The sequence below is a fragment of the Stegostoma tigrinum genome, chromosome 13 (genome assembly GCF_030684315.1).
Source record: "Stegostoma tigrinum isolate sSteTig4 chromosome 13, sSteTig4.hap1, whole genome shotgun sequence".
Classification (NCBI taxonomy): domain Eukaryota; kingdom Metazoa; phylum Chordata; class Chondrichthyes; order Orectolobiformes; family Stegostomatidae; genus Stegostoma; species Stegostoma tigrinum.
Window position 1 is genome coordinate 35,303,541 of NC_081366.1, and position 15,987 is coordinate 35,319,527.

Sequence of the window (15,987 nt, forward strand, 5' to 3'; positions counted from 1 at the left end):
ACAAACTGGACTGGTTTGATGATTCCTTCCCTTTCCAGCCGGCTGATTTCTGCCTCTATTTTTGCCCGTAAGGCAAATGGCACAGGGTGGGTGTTGCAGATTCATGGAATTGCTTCCTGGTCAACATGCAAGGTGGCCTCAGCTCCTCTGATAATCCCTAGACCTTCATCCAGGTATTTATATAGGATTTATTTCACTTATTTTCACTTTGTTAATTTAGTTCACTCAGGCATCCTTTTTCAGTTAGAAATATGTTGAGCCAAACTAAGTCAATCTCTTGCAACCAATTTTGCTCCAAAAAGCTTGGGTCCATGCCTTTTACTACAGTTACTGAACCAGTTGCTTTTCATACGAGACTGGAACCAAAGTTTTACCCTTAATCAGTATAGATTTCCCGGTATAGGTCCTCAGCCTAGTCAAGGTCTTGTGCAAACTTAAAGTTTGGAGTCCAGACCAAATTTTGTTAAAAGCCAGTTCTGTGATCACTGACACATCCACACCAGAATCAACCTCCATTAAAACTGGGTGACTATTTAACTAGACATTTAATTTGATTAGTTCTGATTTGGATATTGGGTGAGCAATTTAACTGTTCCAAACCAGATGCAAGTGAATGTTCCAGGGTGTGCACTTCCTGGATACTGACCTATGAGTTGCCTTACTCAGTTTAAGTCCAGTCGGACTCTTTTGCTGCCTCAAGTCTGCACACCAGCAGCAACAACAATGGCTTACTGGCCAGGATTCTGAAGAAAGCTTTTCCACTTTGGTTGAGGCTTGGCTAGGTTTCGGGGTTTTGCTGTGGGCCGACCGAGAGTGCCTTTGTTCAGGACATGTCTGAATAAGGCTGTGCAATTGTCTTCACTCAAGTGGTGTCTCCAAGCTCAGTCAAACTGGGGAGGATGCCCATGTCCATTGGAACATCATGCAACTCATATGCTCCAATTGCCACATTTTTTGATGATAAAACCAATTGTAGCACCTGTTAGAAATTCAGTTTGACTTCAGCTAGTAGTGGTTTTGCCTGGTTACATAATTAATCCCACATACCGAACGGACTCTTAATATCTCATAAATGGGTTAAATTAAAGTCACAGCCTTCTGCCAGTCTTCTTAACCTGGTCAAAAATCGTAGTACATATTCCCCTAGTTCTCAAATTACTGAGTAAAAATGATAGTGTCTCTGAATTAGAAGAGACTTGAGTTTTTAATATTTCTCAACTGCATCTGTCTATTCTTGAAAGGTTTTAGTATGTGGTTTTGTCACGGAAAGTTAGGCTCCTAATAATGGAAAAAGCTGCATCTCCACAGGCTGTCAGGAGAATTACTCATTGCTTTTCATCTGGCACAATGTCATTTGCCTGGAAAAGAAATGCATTCTTTCCACATACTGGGCCCAGTTGAACAAGTCTAGTTTGCCAAACAAAGGCATGATGTAAGAAATGCTGAACACACTAAAAGATAACTTTTGCAAGTGAGTTTCTTCAGGAATGTGCTTTACTCTCATTGGCACTGAAATAACTCTACCATGGCTGAGATCATGGCTGACCTGTCACCAAGTCACCTTTTATTTACACATGAACAGTCCTTGACTTCAGTACCAACCCATTTGGAGTCAGCTATCAGAGTGACAGGAACTGTGACAGTCCCCTGTTAATCTGGCAGCCAGAGCTCCCTGATTGGACAAGATTAACATCCCCAGTCTGGCTGATCTTATTACAATCACTACACTACTGAATCAGTCTGTACTTGAAAAACTCACAATCCAGTGTCAAAATGCGATATGACTCCACAATTGGGCATAATTTGCTATATAATCCTGACTGTGCAAGGAATTATGCTGTCCCACAATTTATGACTGACAGTCAAGCTTGCAGTATAGTAAAGTTGTATTTACTAAAAACTACATATATTATTATAAAGTGCCCTGTACTTTGGAGACAGAAAGAACATGTGCGTACATTGTGCATGTTTCAACTCAACAAAATGAGTTGGTTCACTGGTTCTGGAGAAGGGTCCAGACCTGAAACATCAGCTTTCCTGCTCCTCTGATGCTGTTTGGCCTGCTTAGTTGATCCAACTCTATACCTTGTTATCTCAGATTCTCCAGCATTGGCAGTTCCCACTATCTGGTTCTCTGGTTCACTTCTCAAGCCGATCCCTGGTCTAATGAACAAAGCTTTTAAACAAAGCTTGGCAATTAACTGTCAAATATTGCAACTGTTGCATTCTCCATGGAAATGTTTCTACAAAGCAGAATCTACTTGTCAACCTCTTGTACAATATGGATATTGTTTTCCCTTTACTTTGGTATTATTTGCAAATTATCCTAGTAAATACTAGACAAAATTTGTCAGAATGTGTCCTTTTTAACAGTACTCAAATCTTTTATGTTTTTGGATGAAAAATCTTATTACTTCATTACTCAACTAATGCCTGATGAGTCATTTTGTAGGTTCATTACTAATATTGTTGCACTTTCTCCGTTATCTAGGAATATATTGAAAACTTTAGAAACAGAAAGCCTTTCAGATCTCTTAATTCCTTTTCCTGTTCTTGTATCTTGTTCATTTCCCCTTAATCTCCCACTTTACTTATATTGCCAGTTCTTCCTCTTCCCCTCAACAATGTAAGAATATAGAGCTAATATGCCATACATGATTACCTTATTGTTCTTTTGTAACCCTCATAGCCCCAGCAGTGAGTTTGAAGGTGAGAGAGGAGCATTTAATAGGATTGGAGATGGGGGCCCTGCTGCATCCAACTGAACTATCTGGGGATTGGAAGGCTCAAGGATGACTTTCCTGCCTGGATAATATTTGGAGCCCCTAACCAGACAATGAATACGCACATTAGGGCCTTATTCTAATGTGTATGGGAGTTGCCATGTGGGATGCCTGAAAAGCAAGTCCTTGTGCTTGTCATGAGCTTGCTCATTGTTTGGCACTAAGAGCCTGGCCATGATAGCTGGCATTGGGAACTTTGGTATGGAGGGGAGCAAGGAAATCATGCTGAGGGCCTGTTACTCTGATGCCACTCTTCTCTCTCAGGACGCCTGCTTTGTGACTACCGTCCCACCCACCATCATCCCACTGGGCCTCTATGGGTGCATCCAGCAGCTGCCATCTCTGACTGGTTGGTAGCTGTCTTGAAGAGCTTATGTACTTGAGACAGCGAGCCTTCCCCAAGAGGTGATGTGGGACTCTTAGAGATGCTCATAAGAGAATTGAAGAAAGCCAGATTTGAACTAATAATGCAAAATGTACCTTGTAAAGTTTTCCAAACCAATTGGTATATTAAAATGGCCTCTTTAAAATTACATTAGTTGGCATAAATTCTGAATTATGTTCAAACAACTGTACAGTTTTGGAAACTACAATTAAATGGCAAACTTGAGATACTGTTCCAGTAACCTTTAATTCTAAATATGGAAATATATAACAGACATGTCAAGTTTTTAGCAGTCAATTTATAAATATTATCCATTTACACATACTTTTTTGTGTTGGTAATCTTGATTTTGCTAATCTGCCTAAATGATTAACTCAATTTTATAATTTTTTTAATGGTTTTCATTACTTAAATTTAGAAGAACACATTTCTATGAAGATTAAATAAGACAAGTTTATTTGAAATTGGAACATTTTTAATTTGCAGTAAACTAGTGGGAAAGTTTTCTTTTCTATTTGCTTAGAAAGCAATGATGTGTGAGAAATTAATTTTCTGGTCAATGCATAAATACATACCAATAATAGTAAGTGTTGATTTGCAACGATGGGTTTCTAAAGTTGACGGAAATCTTTGAGAGGTAGTAGGGACTGCAGGTGCTGGAGAATCTGAGATAACGAGGTGTAGAGTTGGATGAACACAGCAGGCCAAGCAGCATCAGAGGTGTAGGAAGGCTGATGTTTCGGGCCTAGACCAAATTGACAGATATTTGAAGTAGCCAATCAGTTCACTCCTGGCTAAAAATAAACATATTAAGTTCAAGTTACATAATGCCTTACAAACCATTTTACAAAGATTTTGTGATTTTGCGTGTCAGTTTTATCGCTGTGGCTAAAAATGATGTCACAAACCTTCAGTGCTTCTGTAGTTCATTCTTAAAGAGTCATTTCCACATTACCCCATTTTTGTCTAGCATATCAAAATAGTTATATGAACCTTCTCTCCTTGACCCAAATGCAGAATGCTAATAATTCCAAGTCAATAGAAAATGTTCTTTTTTTAGCACCAGACCGAAAAGAAAGGAAAACATGTATATTTACACAGCATCTTTCACGGCTTGCGGACATCTCAATGTTCTTTACAACACATTAAGTTTTCTAAAATGCTGTTGCAACATAAGGGAATGACTGCAAGTGCTGCTTTCCCCTTGCTGGAAGTACGTGAAGTTCTAAACATGAAATGTCAGAATCCTTACGACCAGCACACAGGAACTTCCACTCAGCAATTTGAGATAAATTTGAAATGAGCAGAGAATTGAAAAGACAGTGTTCTAACCAACAAACCTCATCCGAATATTTTTAATCAGATGAATTGGCAATTTGTATAAAGCCAGGTCAGTAGCATAATAGTCGTTTAATTCTGTTTCAGCTGATTTATTAATTTGAAGTTCACATTGGTGATAATGTCAATAACTAAGGTGCAGAAAGAACTGAAATACTTAAAGTACAAACTCTATATTACTTTGCCAAATAAGTGAAGAGTTTAATCTGAGGACAAGTTTAATCCTTTTCAGACAGTATTGCCTTCCCTATTTAATTAGCCATTTTAAATAGGTTTTTATCCCTTCATAGTCTTTGCAGTAATTTATCTTTTAATTTCTCTGTCTTAGTTTTCTGCTTAGCTTTTGCAGTTATTGTTTTTGAATGCTGATCTGTTCCCTTGCTTTGCCTCATCTTATTTTGTTTCTCTGAGCTAAGTTGCATTTTAAAGGTGTCGAATATATATACTTTGTCACCATTTAGTTTACAGTCTGCATGTTTGAATTTGAACTGGTGGCTTATGGGTTTTCTGTGTGTCTAAAGGGGTTTAATTATTCAAGTGGCCATGGCACAAACAGCCTCAGAGACAGAGTTTTGGGAATTTTTTTTTGTTTTGGTTGAGTTTATGAGCAAATAAAATGAATGATGTAGTACATTAAGCTCTCAGGTGTAAGATCATGGAATGTGTTGGAGGCTTGGGTAAATTGAACTTGAAAAAGGTTTTGTTTTAAGTTTCACTTTGGACACTCACACAGGGTTCTTAGTTGAAGTTGGATATGAATAGCAGTTGCTCCTTAGCGAGAGATCAAGTAGTTTAGAATTGTTATAAATCAGTTATCTCAGTGTAAGGTGTTTAGTTTAAGAGTTCCAGATCAGACGTGTTTGGTTAAAACCCAAAAAGGGGCTATTTGAAGCTGAAAAGGTATAAACATAACCAAGGAAGAAGCTATCTGATTCTCACAGCTGGGAATGGAAGCTACAGATAAATCAAATCCAATGTGGACTGGAGAAAGGCATTCTCTTTGGTGTTTGAGTAATGAAAAAAGATGTTGGAATTAATGGGATAGTGGTTTTACCATCTATTTTGAAATCCTTAAATTTTTAGTATTTATAAAGAGCTTAGTTTATTCTATTTTATCTTCATTTCTTTTACATAATAATCTTCAGTTTTATTGTTAAACCAAAGCTGTAATATTATGTGCATAAATTTCAGCAAAAGACTGCCTCATTAAAATGAAAGAAATGCAAAATATGATCTATCAAGCCAGATTTCAGTCTGGGATTTGCATTTTCTGTAATAACTGGGATCATAACATCGGGAAAAATTACATTTCAGATAGTTTCTTTTTGTATTTTCTCTTCTTTTTCAGAAAATAGTGTTAAACAGAACTTCTGGCCAGGAGTAGGAAAGGTGGTGTATTACCCCATAGTCACCATTTCTGTGATCTTAGCTGCTCTGAAAAAATTGGCTTGAGTTTGAAGGAGAACATTGTTGACTGTAGACATTTTCAAACCATGTGGCTTCCTGCGCAATCCATAAATATTTGAATGCATCTGAAGAATATCGAGTAATTATACAGTCTAGTAGTTCCTTTGAGCATACCCCTGTCCCTTGCTTTTAAAAATTGTCGAACAGTTTCCTGTCTTCCTGTAGGGTGTCTTATGGAGAAATAAAAGAATGATTCCTGATATATCAGGCCTGCGTAGTTGGTTGATGGTTTGCAGGGTCATCAAATTAAGCCTCTTTGCGGATTGCAAAATGTAATTTCTTCAATAATTGTGACATTCTCACTGTAGCTGTGAAAAGCCAAACTGTATACATCCCAGCTCTCATGAAAGTTTCCTTCCGTTTTCTGAATAGTATTAAACATTGTAAGTCTGGGTTAATTTCTTCAGCCAGAGGGTGATTAATCTGTGAAATTCATTGCCACAGAGAGCTGTAGAAGGCAAGTTATTGAGCATGTTTAAGACAGAAATAGATAAGCTCTTGATCGGTGAGGGGATCAAAGGTTATGGGGAGAAGGCAGGAGAATAAGGTTGAGAAATATATCAGGCATGACGGAATGGCAGAACAGACTCAATAGGCCAAATAGCCTAATTTTGCTCCAATATCTTATAGTCTTATGGTCCAAATAACAATTCTTGCATTCACAATTCAAGCAATACAAACAGTGAGGCACATTGCAGAGAGGCTAGTTATCATTCTGCAAATGTACACATTTCCGATATAACCAGCCACTGGGAAATGGGGAAGATAAAGAAAGCAAACAGAAGATAAAAAAAACAATGGAACAGGTTTCCAAAATGGTTCATGTGCTACCCATTTACGAATACTGAAAAATCAGTGGGATCTGGAACCTTTTGCCAATTTTGGTGCTTGGTAAAATATTTTGTTAAAATGTCTGCATATTTTGTTAACAACATCTGATACTTTGTTAAACTAATTCTATTTGAACCAGTTATTTTAAACAATAAATCAGGGTAGATTTAAGCGTGCTTCAATGTGATGTTTATTTCTGAATAGTTCTGTAAGCAGCTGAATTGGAATTGCTTCCTCATCCCTTGTTTCTGGCAATATAGACAGGATAAGTGGCAGTCAAATCAGATGCTGTGCCAGATACTTCCTTGGAAATGGAAACAAGGTATGGAAGAGTGGGAGTGTACATCAACCTCTATGTTTCCACTCTGCTATGATAAGCTTGTAGCCATGATAGGATGCCTGCTCTAAGAAATGTGATCATAATGTTGCTGATACTGTACAATGCTGTACAGAAGCATTTTCCCTTTAAACCTGGAATTAAAAAAATCTCAAAACAGAGAAGCATACGAAAAATAAGCAGAAGTAATATAAGCTAAATGGCTGAAGTTTAAGAAGGGGTACAGGAGCATAAAGACCTGAGGGTATGCAGTCAAGTCTTTGAAGTCAGCAAGACAATTTGAGATGATGGTTAAGAAAGTATACAGAAATTCCGGCTCTATAATGACTGGCATGAGTTCAGAAGAAAGGAGATAATGTTAACCTTTGTAAAGTATCAGTTAGGCCCAGCCTAAAAAAGTTGTGGCCAATTCTGGGTATCACACTTCAGGAAAGATGCCAGTCCCTTAGCGAAGTTGCAGAACACATTTATTAGAATATTATTAGGGATGAAAGGCATCAATTATATGGAAAGACTAGAGGAAGAGGGTTTTGATGAGACTAAATAAAAAGAAATTGTTTCAGATGAGTTTGGGGCTAGAGGACACAGATGTGACATAATTGGTATAAGAACCAGAGCTGACATGCAAAACTACAAAAGCAAAAGTGATTTATTGTAATCTAGAATTCACTGCCTGAAAGGATGATGACGTAGATTCAATACTTTCAAAAAAAATTGGATAAGCTCTTAAAAGAGAGAAGATTTTCTGAGAAACAGTGGGGAGGTGCGACTAATTTGAATTGCTCTTTCAAAGAATCGGTACAGGCATGATGGGCTCAATGATATCCTGTATTTTGACATTCTATGATTCATAATACCTGCATTTGTTCTAATATTGTAACACTTTCTTTTTCCTGTGTTTTGTTCTGCTTACCTATACAGGAGGTAGAGGTTTGTACCTTTTTTTGAACTTCATATCTATTTGATTTTTGATAGGCGCTACAGTATGTGTCAACCTCACAACTTTTTCTGGAGTTCAAGTATTTATTAAAAATACACAGGATACTTAATGGGTTCATGAGAAGCTAATAAATTACCTTTTCTAAAATTGAATATTGCTATGAAATTTTGAATTTTTTTAAATGATGATTCTTATTACTTTAAGTGTTATACTGATTGCATATTTTCTGCTTATATTGGTGCTATTGTCATGTTCAATTACCTTTTACACTGTACCAAGTAGTTCAGGATTGAATCTATGTTGGAGAATGGTGCATGTAATGAGCTATTACTATATTGCCTGCTCACACAGTTCAGAAACAAGGTAATTTAAGTTAGTACATGTGCTCATCTCATCTACTGCTGAAATCCTGTGATATTTTGAAAGATATGTAAATGATTACTAGCCTGTTGGTTATTTGGATTTTTCAACTCTTGGTTTGGTGCAGATGAGAAAGATCATTTGAATCTGCAACTCAGCTAATAATAGCCCCTTCTGCCCTTGGGATGTGTGCTGTAGAGTTAGCAGAGCACTTTCACTTGTGCTTTCATAAAGTCATAGAGTCATATAGCACAGAAACAGATCCTTCAGTCCAACCAGTCCATGCCGAAAATAATCCCGAACTAAACTAGTCCCTTCTGCCTGCACTTGGCCAATATTCTTATAAACATTTCTTCCTTGTGTACTTATCCAAATGTCTTTCAAATGTTTCGACTGTGCCTGCATCCATCACTTCTTCTGGAAGTTCATTCCACACTGAACTTTGCTGAATGTTTGTTCTTGTGTTGCTCTGAATTCCTTGAACCTGTGTCCTCAAATTGAGTGGGAGCACAATACAGAGGATAGACCTGTAGTCCCAAACTGAACACTTAGTTCGGTATCATTTTACTGCCATCTCCCTTCCAAACCACTAAGTCTAGAGAGTTTAAATTTAATTTCAGATATATTTGTGTATAGCATTGAATGATGCCTCCTCAGAATAGCTTTCTGCTCTGTCTTTGGCAATTTTGGATGATTCCTAAATGTGTTACAATTCTGACCTTTCGTATCCTGTTGACAAAGCAGAAGGTTAGGTAGAGAGATCATTTTCAGGGCATCACAATTACATTCTACTTGGCCGGTGTCAGTTTTTGTTGCTACATTGAGCTTTATAAAGATTGGGACTGCATACTCTGAATAGTAGTCAGTCAACTGCTCGTCATATTCTTATACGACTTGAAATGTAAAGTTGGATTTGAAATGTTGACTGTGCTTTCTTTCCCTGGATGCTGCCTCATCTATCAAATTTCACCAGCAATTTCTATCTTTCTCACAGAATCCCTACAGTGTGGAAGCAGGCCATTCGGCCCATCAAGCCCGCATTGACCTCTGAAACGCCTTCTACCTAGACCAACTCTATCCCTGTAACCTTGCATTTCACATGACTATCCCACCCTGTCTGCAAATCCCAGGACACTATGGGCAACTTAGCACAGCCAATCCACTTAACCTTCACATCTTTGGACTCTGGGAGGAAACCGGAGCATTTGGATAAAACCCACACAGACAAGAGGAGAATGTGCAAAGTCCACACAGACAGTGGCCAGAGGGCAGAATCAAACCCAGGTTCCTAGCCCGGTGAGGCAGCACTGCTAACCTCTGAGCCACTGTGCCGCCAGTAGTCCCAGCATCTGTAGACTTTTGTTTTGTGTTATTGCCATAGTTCTTTTAAATGCAATATAAAGAACACTTCTTTATGAAAGTGATAATGGGAACTGCAGATGCTGGAGAATCCAAGATAATAAAATGTGAGGCTGGATGAACACAGCAGGCCCAGCAGCATCTCAGGAGCACAAAAGCTGACGTTTCGGGCTATCACCTCTCTGATGAAGGGTCTAGGCCCGAAACATCAGCTTTTGTGCTCCTGAGATGCTGCTGGGCCTGCTGTGTTCATCCAGCCTCACATTTTGTTATCTTCTTTATGAAAGAATTCTTAACCTGTTTTAACATTTAGAAGATTCAATATTATATAATATAAAGAGATCAGCGGACCACACACTTCAGTTAGTTCTAGTACTTGACAATTGGTCACGTTGTTTTTATATATAATTGTCATTCTTCACGAAGCTCATCCTCCTACTTTAGACATTGATTCTTCCTCGACTTCAGGTGATATCTATTCAGGTTTGTATCTTTCTGCCAGGGGTCCTCCTAGGAAAGAACAAGCCAATTCCTGACCCATGGATTCTTAGGCAAAAAGGGGCAAGATGTCCCACAAGGTAGTGGGATCCAGATTGCAGGATTTACTTCAATTTTTTTTCATTTTATGGCACCACCCTGCCTCATCATTAAGATATTGCCACTCAAAACGTGATGCAGTTTAATGGACAAGTTGTCACCATTTTGAACGATTGGTGGCAAGCTCCTCCCAGTTATTAATGTCATTACTGCCACACATCAAGTGGGGCTCCAGAGTGCTTCCTTTATCCTCTCCTAGAAAGTTGCCCATCTATTTATCTTTGTTGACTATATTTTCTTGGATTATATTGTCACTTGTACCTAGGTATAGTGAAAAGTGCATAATATCGCCATGTTTTGGCACCATCTTGGATTACAGAATAAATTACTGAACAAATTATATGAATGGTAAAATACTGAACAAATTAATATTGAGTTGATATTGCTAAAACTGAAACAGCTTCAAAAGTTCATCTTTCCCTCACCATAGACTTCACCCCCTCTGCTTTCGAGAGTAGGAAAATATTTGAGTGTTGGAAAAGGAGGGCCTCGCAATGAAGATGATTTTTAGCCAGCGTTCAATCTATCCCAGTGTTCAATCTATCAAAGTTGATTGTGCTTTAGGAGTATTGCCTGAATGCTTGTGGAGCTGGTTACAAGAACGATTGCAGCATTTGTTTGACAGCTCTTCCACTGAATGCTGAAAGTGTGGCAGAGGCTTAATGAGGCCATTTCTTTATCACCTTGTGTGGTACTGATTCTCGGTACAGATCTCACTGCTAAATAGATGAGTTCAAGTCGGCTTTCTTTCTCTTGTTGGTTCCCTCATCATTTGTCACTGGTCTAGTCGAACAGATATGATCTTTAGGACTCAGCCATCTTCATCAGCTCTGGTACTATCAGGTTATTCTTAGTGATAGACACTGAAATTCCCAAAATGTACTCTGTGCCTTTCGAACTTTTGATGTTTCTCCCAAGTAGTGTTCAAAATGGAAGAGTATTGATTAATTAGTTGAGGAAAGTATACCAGTTGATAATCAGTAGCATTCCTTGTCCATATTGGGTTAAATGCCATGAGATTTTAAGAGCTTACAGCACTCCCAAAGCAACATCCTCCTGGCTGTATTCACCACATGTAGCGGTTCTGTCCAGCTAATGGGACAATATATACATAGGGATGGTTATAGCGGCTATCACTTCATCAAAAGCCAGCTGCCTCTGGAATATTAAATATTGCCTAGATGGGAATATTTTTTAATCTCAGTCATCTCCATGCCAAAATTAAGCTGAATATAATAGACATGCGTGGCTTACAGTATGTAGAAAACTGTAGTGTAGTTGCTCACTTTACACCCAATTAGCAAGTTACTCAATTTGTTGAGTGTAGTGCCAATAACCACATTATACAGTACAACTTCTGTTGACTCGTAAATGTCTGGTTGTTAAACACTCCTTGTTATAATTTGTCAATGACAGGCACAGCTCCAATGGCGTATCTTCTTGTCACCGGTGGCCTTTGCAAGAAGTAGATGTTAAGATATCACAAATGCTCAACATAGCCTTGAATTTCTTTCAGAACGTGTTTAGGAGGTGCTGGAATATTTGGTTGACCAGGTGTGGGTTGATACAGTTCAGTTTTGGCAACATGCAAGAGTAGCCCAAGTCTCTTGTATGCACAATTGCAAAACAAATTGAGTGACTTGCAAAGATGATGCTTGAGCTTTCTCTGGAAGATCAAAATCTATACTTTGTGTTTGGGAGGATATACCCAGTTCCAGGAAAATTATTCAGGAGAATAGATTTCAGGATTTTCCATGCTGTGGACAAGTGGGAATTAGCTTGAGAATTTCCAAAGCACAATTTTTCACCTTGAAAATCATTACAATTGTCACATTGCTGACATTCCATAGTTAATTATTTTTCTTTCCAAATTTATGAGTCTTGATGTGAGCAAAGTCCAATAACTTTCAAAATCTCAGCTGGAATATTGTCAATGTGACAGGCTTTGCTATTTTTCATCTGTTTCAAGGTTCTGCTCTCCCTTTGATGTTGGTTCACCCATGGATTCCACCACAATGTACCAGGCAATAGTCTGGAGAGTGGTTGTTGTCACTTTGGGTTCACAATGAAGGAATCATTCCAAGTGTGTTTTTCCAGTATTGACAGATGATATTGTCATCTTTGAGAAGAGAAGCACCATCCTGTGAGCAAAATGGATTTTGTTCATTTGTCTTTCATCAATTGATGGTCCTAATAACTCCAAAGAAGTCTTGCATATCAAGAAGTGGGCTTATAATTGATTATCTTGGGCTTTCTCTTCTAACTGCATGATATTTATCATAACACTTTGTCTCAGAGCTTTGGGTTGAGCATTCGGGATGTTGCCTTCTTGGCTTGCAACCTTGGCTTATTTTCTCAGGCAATGAAAGCTGCTCGTTTTAGTTTTTCGCCGTCACCTCTTCCAGCATTGTTTCCATCATCAGTCCAACTGACAATAATGTAGGTACAGGTCCTGTTACACCTGGCTTATTTTTGATCCTCCTGTTCTGGAATTGAGCTGGATATGCGCAGATTTTCCAGATGATCAAGGAGCATCTGATCCTTTGCCTCTGGATGCTTCCACACAGTTTTATATTCATCTGTCTGGCAGAAGAGTTTGATCCCAACTTTGGTGACTGAGTGAGAATACAGAGTGTTTGAATGAAACCATTCTGAGCAAAAGTCATCAGTAGGAGGACACCATTTGTATTGGCTCTTTCCAACCTCTTTTTTGTTCCCATGGTTCTGTTCCAGACATTCAAGTTAAAGTCCCTCAGAAAGATGCGCTTTCCTTCTTTATGGATAGCAGTGAAAACTACATCAGGTCAGGGTAGAATTTTTCCTTATCATCCTCATTGGAGTTGAAGGTCAGTGAATAATCAGTGACAATGGTAGCATATTGATTGCGACTGATCTGGTGGAGTGTCATGAATCTTTCACTTTTACAATTGAGGAAATATGGCACTGCATTAAAAATCCTATTTCAGGACTGTCAACTCTGTGGTGACAAAGGCCACTTTTTCAACAAAATGTGTACCCCTTTTATAGTTCCTCAACTGCCCCTTCTGAGGAAAACAGGTCTCACTGAGGGTGGTGATGTCACTGTGGAGTACTGGTAGCTGATGCAATTATAGTTTTATTTTATCTCCAGACACTCTCCCATAAAATTTTCTAAGTATTCTAATGTTCAAGATTCCAAATTTTAGTGTTTTCTTTCTTTCACCACAAAGATGGTGACTCCATAAGAGACTCCAGTCACTAGAAAGTAGGACCAACCACTTTTGTAGGGCCCCCTTTTCTAGTCCTCTTCCACTTAGGTTGAGCAGATGATTCATAGTCACAGATGCTGCAGTCCAAAGATACCACTGTTCAACAACTCTCATGCATCTGTCACTTGTATGCAGATTTATGATTACAGGCACCCGAGTTCACAGGCCCTCCTGTCCCCACGGACAATTATCATCCACAGCACCTAGCAAATGGACTCTGGTAGAAGACTGTGAATTATTTTGTTTAGCGTGGGAACATTGGGCCACAGTCATTGTATACACAAATTTGACTGGATGGTGTCACTTTTGGGTGATGTGCTTGACTTTGCTACTGCAGCCTTCTCCCACTTTTGAGCTGGTGCGACACACAGGATCGAATTCCTTGTTGATGGCCAAGCTTGCCTCATTAATGTTCAGCTACCTATCTTACTAAATGTGCAATACAAACTGGACATCGAGAATTCTCAACAGAGAGGTTCAGAGTGAGTAACTGTTGGCTTCATCTTGCTGCTTCTTACAAAGGACTACCACATTGGACACGAACATGACTATCTCAGGGCCTGCTCCATGGGCATGAAACGCATGCAGCCCATGTCCATTTGAGGGTGCAACTGATATATGCCAGCCTTTATGATTCCCATGGCACATCTCCGATTCACTCATACTGTACTGCTGCACTTCAGTGCTGCATCTTGGGCTGCACTGGCAACTCTCATTTGTAATGCTGCAACAAGGACACTGTGCATTCAGGGACATACATGAACTGGACCAGACTGCACCTCCAGCCAGTTTTTTTCCTGTCACAGCACTCACTCACGCTGAGCCTACCTGGGATTGTCACAACATCTCTTCCATGCTTGTCTGGCTTTGCCTTTTTTGCTCTTTGCCCCCTAAGCCAGAGATACCAGGCTGATAATACTGCTGCCCCATTTAGGGCAGACATGAAAGCTTCTTGTGGTTAACACCAGTCCTCACTGAGTTCAAGAGAGATGTCTGTTGGCTAGGGGGCTCTGCCACCGTAAGTAAACAGTAACCTCCAGGACCAGTTCAGGGTCTTCTTCATGGTCAGTCAGTCTCTCAGGGCAGTCGGCATCAAGGTCCTAACATCATAAGGGGCAAGGCATCAGGCTGCCCACCACCCGCCTTGACTCCTTCTGCCGTTTGGGAACTGTCACCCTCCTGAAATGAAAGAGACACAAATATTAAGGGAGATTAGTGTGGATGGTATAGCTGTTACTTTGGACTAAGCAAATGAGTAGGCGGCAAGAGAGCACGCAGGGTTAGTGTTGTCAGTGGTTGAATGGATGACAGTGAGTGAGGGAAGATGTTGCAGACAATAGTGAGAGTAGTGGAGTGTGAGCCTTGTTGCAAAGTGCGAGCAGTAGCAAAGATCAAGCAGATGTGAGGTATCAGAGAGAAGATGCTGGCAGATTGGACAAGGACATTAACTTGGTGCAATCCTGTAAGAAGGTGATGCCTCACCTTTGCATCACCCTGTCCACCATGTCACCTTGTTCCTGCTCGCAATACAGTTTCCCCCAGTCTGTCATACCTTGGCGACATGTCAGGAACAGTACAGGTCTGCTCCAGATGAACAGTGCTTGCTTGGGTGCACAGTGTGCTTTAAAGTTGTTGCAGGTGCAAGAGATGCCAACCTCTTATCCAGTGTTGCCCCAGAAATGACATGAGGTAAGATTTGACTAGAGCTGGGCACAAGGGATGCCATGGGGTTACGCAAGGTAGTTAATGAGCTGCATTTGGTAAGATACTGTGAAGTATGCCTGTGGACCTTGTGGCACAAATCCCTTCAAAACACTCAATGCAACTTGCCTTTAGCCAAAACAGTCTTTCCTCACCTGCTCTGTCATTGAGGACTTTTTCCATTTTGACTGGCCATAACCCGCCTGCCCTTACCAGCTCCTGACTGCACACTGAAGGGATCATCAAATTACACAAGTCTTTCCAGCACAGCAAGGTGATTCACCAAATGGATAGCACTCCTGATTTAGCAGTCTAATGCTGAAGTGAAATCTACAGCTATTTAGAAGTTAGCTATGCCATTACATAGACATGTTTTATTCACTTGTACTGTTTGTCTTTTAAAGATCTTAAGAAAATATCATGATAGAGTAAAATTATTAGGAATTTGTTGACTTTTGAATTTCTCTTTTTTGTCTTAGGATGATTATTTCAGAAGCTGGAATCCTAACAAGCCGTTTGATCAAGGTATGCCGTTTGGAATGACTAGTTAATTTTGAATTGAAGTTCAAGCAGGTAACATCATTACTTTTTAAAAAAATGAAGTTTACCTATCTCAGAAACGTGAAAAGATGTGTAAATAA

The 15,987-nt window shown here is 39.4% G+C and overlaps 1 protein-coding gene across 2 annotated transcripts in view; it reads left to right on the forward strand.

Annotated features, from left to right (window-relative positions):
• Positions 1 to 15,987, forward strand: part of spock1 (SPARC (osteonectin), cwcv and kazal like domains proteoglycan 1) — a 477,747-nt gene that overhangs the window by 139,338 nt on the left and 322,422 nt on the right. For both annotated transcript variants that reach the window (XM_059650661.1, XM_048543447.2), the window contains exon 3: positions 15,826 to 15,871. In XM_059650661.1, the coding sequence (XP_059506644.1) occupies positions 15,826 to 15,871 (46 nt within the window). The remainder of the gene's footprint in view (positions 1 to 15,825; positions 15,872 to 15,987) is intronic.